At 44.4% G+C, this 8755-nt stretch overlaps 1 protein-coding gene across 1 annotated transcript in view; it reads right to left on the reverse strand.

Moving 5' to 3' along the window:
* LOC147621354 (ABC transporter G family member 11-like) overlaps nucleotides 1-4782 on the reverse strand; it is a 5651-nt gene extending 869 nt beyond the window's left edge. The window contains exons 1-10 of the mRNA XM_086824093.1: nucleotides 3724-4782; nucleotides 3484-3563; nucleotides 3067-3356; nucleotides 2298-2469; nucleotides 1960-2082; nucleotides 1594-1722; nucleotides 1203-1397; nucleotides 1011-1097; nucleotides 565-837; nucleotides 139-246 (exon numbers count right to left, since the gene is read on the reverse strand). Coding sequence (XP_086680219.1) covers nucleotides 139-246; nucleotides 565-837; nucleotides 1011-1097; nucleotides 1203-1397; nucleotides 1594-1722; nucleotides 1960-2082; nucleotides 2298-2469; nucleotides 3067-3356; nucleotides 3484-3563; nucleotides 3724-4021 — 1755 coding nt within the window. The 5' untranslated portion in view covers nucleotides 4022-4782. The remainder of the gene's footprint in view (nucleotides 1-138; nucleotides 247-564; nucleotides 838-1010; nucleotides 1098-1202; nucleotides 1398-1593; nucleotides 1723-1959; nucleotides 2083-2297; nucleotides 2470-3066; nucleotides 3357-3483; nucleotides 3564-3723) is intronic.
* Nucleotides 4783-8755: the final 3973 nt, after the last annotated feature.

Below are 8755 nucleotides of genomic sequence, written 5' to 3' on the forward strand. Positions count from 1 at the left end.
TTTAAAGCTTTATTAATGGAGCAAAAACTACACCGTCTTATAGCTCAGCACCTGTATATACACGTATCAGAACCCAACACCACCTCCTTCATTTTTACATGGTAGGTTTGCACCAACATGACTAAAAGAAGAAGATACCTGGAGAGCCCAGAAATCAAAGCTCATGTATGAGATTGGGTACTTCCATATTGGACGCGGAATGTCATTTGGCAAGCGGAAGTAGCCAGCGACTAACATGAATATACCCTGAGTAAGATCACACACAAAAAGCTTGATGAGAGCACATCCCACAATGTCAAACATTTGGTTTAAACACACGCAGCCACTCAGACAGATATTAGCATCAAAGACCATTGTTTCATGTGTCCTATACATGTGTGAGCCAGTGCATGCCTGCGCCTGGGGGGCATGCGCATGAGTGTGTGCACATGCAGTGTCAGAAGACTCAGTGTCTCAAGAATATGAATCAAACACGGGAATATATGCAACACTGTGTGCATTGATAATACTTTTCTGCTGCAAACCCTAGTAGAACACTGACGAAGAGAGGTAAAAGAGGGAGACCTGAATGCCTGCTCCTGTGATGATGCCCATAAGGAAGTTGGGAACTACACTTGCAATGGCCATCATGAGGCCTTCCACCACCATAACACTGAAGAAAAGGCCGAGTGTGAAGAAGGCATAGTGCTCGAAGCCCGGGTGCAGGCGAACCATGAAGTAGCAGATGGAAGAGGACGCTACCGATATGACAAATAGGAATGGGATAGAGGAAAGAGTGTTTCCCACCACAAAGCTAAAAACTCCATAGTGCCCATTTAGCCTCTCCTTTTGAAACACCTGCCATCAATCCAAAGAGGAGGAGGAGTTGGGGGAGGGGGGGGGTGTTAAACTACCATGAAGCAGAGGTCAATGGGCACAATCAGATCCTTAACAACCGTTAAGAGGGCACATTGATCTCCACATGCTAAGGTACTTTTCGAAGTGGACAGAAATGAGCATATATAGCTCACCTTCATATCTTCTACAAACGAAGGAAAGCCTCCTATGGACATGAAAGTCACAAAGCCAAAAATGAAAGCTCCACAGGAACCTCTAGCCTGCCATTGTAAGCGATGCCAGGAGAGCGAGGTTAGCTATTAACAAGATCACTGAGTATTAAGAGAGAATGTGGTTTTAAGCAAGCTCAACGTGCGCACACATACCAAGATTGCATTGTAGCTGGTGCCCACGTTGTAGTAGATGGTGCCAACGCAGATGCTGACTAGGATGTAGATAACCAAGCGCAGCCAATAGTAGCCCGCGTCACGTGACATGTTGGTGAAAGACCTCCGTGTCAAGGTGGCGGCCTGCTTCAGAAAGCTTGCTTGGCTGCCGCATGAATCCAACACGGTTCCTTTCTGCAAAATCACAAAGTCAAACACGTCATTAATTCATTTTTGAAACGCACCCAGCTAGCTAGTTAATTAGAAGAGTTTAGAAAAAACACACTACTAATTAAAATAATAAAGAGCCATAAGAAGGCATGAATTCATGACAGCCACATAGCTCTGCTTTGCTCGCTTGTATTACTTGTGGGTGGAGATGGGCACTCACTCTCTGCGAAGCCTCGTAGGCCTTTGAAGCTGCAATTAAGGCATACTCGGAATCATTGTAAGACTCGAGAAGAGTGTTTATAATTTGAGTCGTCTTCTGATTCTCAAAAGGATCAGGCGTGTTGTCACTCTGTGCAAATAAAAACATGGCAAATTCAGTTAGTTGATTATTTAAATAGGTTGAAGTGAATAGTTCAAGTAGGTTCACAAGATTAGTTTAAACGGATTGACGTGATAAGCTATAATATAGCTTGACTGTTGACATCGCTTAAAATGGCATGATTAATCTAACTCCTCAACCACAAACTACCCATTGGCTGGCTTGACGAGGTTAATCACAACATATACATTTTAATTGAAAACTCACCGAGATCTTATAGGCCGTTTTCAGAGTTGTTTTTACTCTGTCAAAGTCCGCATTAATGCAACGCAGGTAGTGATCAGAAGGGTTACGTAGAGGAGGGCAAGCGAAGCCAGAAGTCGCAAAGAACTGCAAAACAAGAACGCAATTAGTGGTGATAAGTGGCAACTAATTTGCAATACGTTATAAACACCCATAATAGATTAACACCTAAGAACAGTTAAATCACACAGTGATCGAGAAATTAAACAACCATTAAGATTAGAGGCATGTGGTTAGCTTAAGGTTACGATGATTTAAGAGAGAACTAAAGTGACGATGATTGAGAATGATGAGGGCAGTACGTTGCATGCTTCAGCAGCTTGGCCGAAGTAGACGGTCTTGCCGCCGGAGAGGAGGAAGAGGGTGTCGAAGAGTTCAAAGACCTCGCTGCTGGGCTGGTGGATGGAGGCTATGACGGTGCGTCCACCCCTCGCCAGATTGCTTAACGTTTGAGTCACAAAGAAAGCAGAGGCACTGCGCGCACAGCAAACACACGATCAACCAACGTTAACATTTCCCCCCCATTGCCCGCCTCCCCCCCAACTCTCTCTCTCTCACACACACGCACGCGCGCGCGCGCGCACACACACGCACACAGCAAAGACTCTTCGAAAAGAATTTCTAATGTTAGGGTTATTGTCCAAAGCAATCAAAAGAAGCTAGAGGACATTTACTGCCTGTTTGGCATTTTATGCCTGTTTTTTCATTTTGTGTTGCCCAATCATTGACTTCTTAGATCAGCGCTACATAGTGAACTCTTTTTTTTTATCTATATTGACTTTTATTATGGAAGATTACTTTAACACAAGGATCATTTCAAGTTATAATTATTACAAATTTCTTAAGCTTAACATCAAGCTAAGTTCCCCTTCGCACGCTTAACCTTACACTAAGTTTCTGTCTCTCCCCAACCCTTGTACTTCGATTTCATTGTATGTCAATAAGATGTCCCATCAAGCAAAGGAAAATCAAGTAATGCAAGGTTAGTGGATAAATCTTAACTTACACGAATTGATTACACTTCATAAGCTGGATTAAGAATCTATTAAGGGGGAGTCATAGGCACTCTACCTGTCGAGACCGCTCGTGGGCTCGTCAAGAAACAGGAGGCGTGGGCGTAGGAGAATTTCGATTGCGATGCTAAGGCGGCGCTTCTCCCCGCCGCTAATGCCACGGATGTGCCAGTTGCCAACAGGGGTTTCCGCGCATTCCTGCAGCCCCATCTCCAATATCGACGCCTCCACCACCGCCCTCTTCTCCTCCTGCGGCATGCTCCCGGGCAGCCTCAGCTGCGCCGAGTACCGTATACTCTCCCGCACACTTAACGTCCCAACCAGATTATCTTCCTGAGTTACATAGGCCTGGACCAAGACAGCATTGACACTAAGTGAAAAATAATTATGATTTATATGATAATTAATTGTTGACTAAGGAAAACTGTAAGCACACTACAGATTCATTAAGAAAACAAATTAGTCAGAACCTTACTGCGGTCCCATAGGAGAGCTTCTTCCTGTGCCCGTTTAAAAGCACGCTGCCAGTCTGCACTGTGTTTGTAGCTAGCCTCCCTGGGAAGCCCGACAAAACAAAAAGCCTCAACTGATTAATACTGAGCTTAGCCAAACGCAACCTGTGGCAGAGCTTAAGACTGCAAGAATAAGCTTTAGTTTGATTGGAAGCTAAGCCAAACACAGAGAGTCTTGGTCTTGATTACGATCATGTTGATACCTGAGAGGGCATCCAGCATGGTGGACTTGCCGGACCCCGAGGGACCCATAATGGCCATCAACTTCCCCGGCTCCGCATACCCTGTCAACCCTTGAAGAACCGTTCTGGTCTCCCCCTTCCAACTGAGAACCTCCACCGTCAGATCCCTCCATGTCAACACTGCAGATACATCCTCATTAACATCCTTCACATTGGTCTTCCATAGGCTCAAGCTTAGAGGACTCAGCCCTCCGCCCACAAAACGGGTCTTGATCGGATGAACATCCAGAACGGCGTCCTTGCTACTGTAAGCGGCCATTGAAGATCTTGATTAGTGTAGTAAGCACTTGCGTAGATTTGTGCTCACGACAGTATGTGTCTGTGTATGAGAGAGAGAGAGTTGAAGGCCCGAACTTGCGAGAGGATCCTCTGCAGGTACTCCTCAGATTTATTATAAAGCAGAAACAGCAATACAGACTGCGAAATTCGAACTGCAAAGAGCGAACTTCACAAGTTTAGACAGACACCATCATCAGTATTGGCGGTTGGAGCAGGACTGTGACGTACATGTGATCTATGGTGTAACGGCACCTAGCACTTCACCTAATAAGCATGAACTACCTCTACTGGACCCTGGTCTTCAAGTTTTCAAGAAGACAGGTCACAAATCAGTGACCACACATGAAGAAGTTAACGGTTCCAACGTCGTCGCAGGCTCCCAAGGATGTCAGAGAAGCAGATGAGCTTGCCAGTGAGTACAGAGATAACACAGATGAGTACTCGACGAGAACATGGGCATTGGAATTTGAAAAACTGTTTCTACCTAGTATACCATAAATAGAAGCCAGCCTTTCGAGGAGCTGTGACGCTGTCACTTCCGAGCTTTAGGCAAGCAGTGGGCAGTAAAGGCAATGGCAAGAAACTCACACAATACGTACTTGCTATTACCCTAAAATGTTCTTGTGGCATATAAACGAGCTTAGCATACGGTGCTTGATGGAATGGACAAGATATATAAGATGTTTAGTTGGAGCCTAGAGTGAGGTATAGAATGAGGTATAACAATGCACCAATGATGATGGTATACAAAAATGTCAAGCTCCAAATATAGAGCAATGGAGTCTGGACCCTTAGCCCAGTTAATAATTCCAGGAAGTCGGATTTGTGCGCTAGCAGCGACTCATATTGGCATTAAATGTGGACCAGAAGAAGACAAAATTTCACAATGCATAAAGGCCAGGAAGGACAGGTGGCTGCAACCTGCCAACGAGACAAGCCGAAAATGGCCTACGCTGGCACTTTAGGGCCTAATTTTAATTTCCATAGTTCCCCATAATGTGAAGTAAATTTTTCTTCAGAGTGCCAGCTGTCTAGTTATTTGTCAAGAAAATAATATGCACCGTAGAAATTACAATTGCAATAACTTCGTTTTAAAAAAACGCTTTAACCAGGGGATTTTTTAAAGACTCTCCTCAGCTGCTGAATTTGGAGGAGGCGCCGCTAAAAACAGCCGGGCATTTCTGGTGCCAAGCAGAAGGCATTGCAGAAACGACGGCGCAAATGTGATTCATTTCGATGGCGCCAGGGGCATGAGCCGGTTTACCGCCGGGCGTCCAGCCCATCTACGACATGCAGCAATGCCGCGCTACATTTAGCACCGTTGGTGCCAGGTGGGCATTTACCGGCTATAGCAAGTCTGCCAGCGACGTGTGCATGCAAAAAAAATAAAAAAACAGCCGTCGTTTCAAACGGTCTAATTTTTCACCAACCCATGACCATGGCTACCAGCTTTGCATTAAATGCTGCCCTTGGGCGGCCGGCCAATCGCCAAATTTGGTGGCCGTGTTAAAAGCCCGGCCTCTTCAACTTGGCCCGTGGTAGCTCACCCACCCACTTTATTAATGGTATTCTATGAAGCAATTTTTCAGCATAACAACAACCTCTAAAGAGACGTGTGTCAATCTGTTAATCGATGTCAATCAGAACGGCTTCTCAAGTCATCGTTTTTGAGAAGTCCCCTTCATTTTTCTTTCCTCGCCCTCTTTCCTTCATTTTTTTCTTCCTAGTTAAGGGCCTTTTCCCACAGCCCACTCAACCTACTAGGCCATGGAACCTTGGAAGTTGTGGGGTGCAATTAATGAGGGTCTCAAACTTGCATTCCTAGGAGCAAATGCCTACCTCAATCATATGTGTATGGCCATGTTTTCTAAGTGAATTGTAACTAGTGGCATGTTCACACGTAGGTTGTAGTTTCGAATTGGTTGGGAACTAGTTCCCCTTTTTTAGTTCACATGTATTTATTCAAAAAGTGTCTTCCAAGCAATAAATAAACTCCTAACAGGCTGAAGACAAAGGCCGGGGATTACTCAAAATGAAGGGCTTCCAGTTTTTGAAATGGGCAACACTCCAATCTGCTGCCCACTTTGATTCCAAGTTGCTAATGGTTGGTGGAAACCCTACCCTACATGTGAACAGGCCTTAAGTGTGTTGTCAAATAACTTTGGAACATTTACGATCTCTCTTGGCCAAGTTATATGACAACACTTATTGTCGTATTGACCCACTGTGGGAAGCCCACCTAACACTTTCTACTCCCTTAAATGATTCTCCCACTCACATGCATTACCACCCAAATAAGTCTCAACGTAAAAGCCAAAAGATTCTCGAATGACGTTCTAAACACGGCAATATGGTGGATAAAAAACAAAATGTTCCTGTTAAAGTGTGATCTCAAACAAATGACATGAGATGGATCATGGATGGACTAAAATTACATAAGACTTTGGGCTATTTGCTACCCATGATCATGAACATCACATGACAAATTGAAACCATAAGGATAGGAAAATTCACATGAAAAGTCTACGAAGTTGCAACCACATGGATGAAAAATTTCACATGCTCACCCTTAGCAACACATCATAGTACATTCTTCAAAGATGATTGTACATTATATTAATGCTTGTTGATAATTAATCAAGGTTCTAATGTAAAAGTGTTTTTTACACTTTATGCTATGAGTAATTGATGGTCTAAAATTGAGATAATTAATGTCAATATATCAACTCGAAGCCATACTAGAAGTTGTTTGATACATTGTATCTAGGGGGTGGTAGGTTTAGTAGCTTGATTATAATTAATGATACATTGTAACTAGGGGGTGGTAGGTTTAGTAGCTTGAAAAGTTTTGTATTAAGATTGACTTTGTTAACCACTTCAATGGTTAACATAGTGTCGCCCACCTATCCTAATATAAGGTGAGGCACTTTGCCATCTTACTCGCATGTAAGAAAAGCCTATGCTTTGTAAGAAAATGGTGCTAGACTTTATGAAGCGGCCTTACTCCCCATGCTTAATGCTAAATAACGAAGTCACATATTTCGTGGATATACTTGCTTAAGGCTAGAACTAGTGGCGACTCCACCACTATGAGAAGTGATTACAGGCCTCTCTCTCTCTCTCTCTCTCTCTCTCTCTCTCTCTCTCTCTCAATTCTTTGTGCTGAGAAGTGCTAATAAGAGGTGTAGAGAATTGCTATTGAAGCACCTTATATTAATAGTCTAGGTACTCTCTCTCTCTCTCTCTCTCTCTCTCTCTCTCTCTCATTGAGTTTCATCTATGGAAGGACTACATTCAGTGGTGGAAGGTAGCAACTTATAACAAGGGATGCACAATATGGAAGTTGATTATTCACAACATATCCACGCTATTAAAGAGCAACTTCATTACTGAAACATGAATTGGATAATTATTCACAAGGACACCTTGTTGGAGACTTTCCAAATCAACCCATTGGTCAGGGAAGGATGTTCTACTAAGCTGCATGGAACACAAGTCTTTGAGGCAACCCTTTGTGTAGGCACAGGTGAATTCCAAAAGAAAGTAATATCTTAACGAGGATGAAGTTAGCTCAGTGAGGAAAAAGAAATGAACTGAAACGGTCTCATGACTCCACCACTCTGAGAAATGATAATGGGCCTCTCTCTCTCTCTCTCTCTCTCTCTCTCTCTCTCTCTCATTGGTCAGCACCCCTAAAGAGGGTTTTATACTACAGAGTGGCCCATGTGGCTAGTAGCTTACCTTTGAGTTTATCTTTGAGTGGTTGGATAAGCTCAGCCATGTGTAGCACTGCCCCTTCGTTTGGTGACGAAGTCGAGGGGAAGGGTGCAGCTTCATGGTTGAGGCTCCCCATGGGTTGAAAGGGTTGGGCGAATTGAGCTTTGGAGTGTCCATGGGTCGGGTGTGGGCAAGTCCGAAGGATTTTGTGGAGGAGGAGGGGACTTGCTTGACCGTTGGTCCCCAAACCATCTTTGTCGATTGGACATGTATTGGCATGGTGGGTGTGGTTTGGGCGAACTCCTAATGGGGTATACCTTGGGAGCCAAATGATGGAATTGCCATCATGGAAGCCTTAGGCTTCTAAGAGACATTTGGGCACCCAACGTTGTAGAGTGTGATGAAGGTCCGTGGTGGTTGGCGAGGCTTTCGGCTTTTGTGTTGATGAGGGTTTGAGCTATGAGGTGGGTGTCGACACGGAGGAGAGCTTTCGATTGTGGCTTGGGGAGCCAGAAGTGTGTGTTGCCTTCATGGAAGCCCTATGCTTGGAGCACATTGGTAGGCACCCAGCGTTGTTGGCTTCGCTGTGCTTGGGGTTGCCAAACCCGTGGTTGTGGGACCTTTTGTCGCGGCTTCTTGGGGAGTTATGTGGTGGATGAACACAAGTAGCATGCTTAGGTAGTCAAAGGTGAGTGTTGCCTTTATAGTAGCCTTGTGTTCATTAACAGGTGGTCGGAGACTAGCCAATGTTGAAGCTTTGTCTTAGGGTTGGTGTTTGTTGGCTTACTTGGCTTTTTGCACTTAGGTTTTAGAGATGGCCATGTGGGGATCCATAGTTATGTGTAGCCATCGTAGAATCCTTGAGTGGCAAGAAGATTCTTTGGCACCCACCATTGATTGTCATGATAAAGATATAAGGTCGGGGTACTTGTACTGTGGGTGGTCGAGGTTGTAGAGTTGAGGGGCAATGTCGGCAACAACGAGGCTTGATTGTCAG

Source organism: Cibotium barometz, chromosome 30 (genome assembly GCF_041138505.1).
Source record: "Cibotium barometz isolate CiBa-2024 chromosome 30, ASM4113850v1, whole genome shotgun sequence".
Taxonomy (NCBI): Eukaryota; Viridiplantae; Streptophyta; class Polypodiopsida; order Cyatheales; family Cibotiaceae; genus Cibotium; species Cibotium barometz.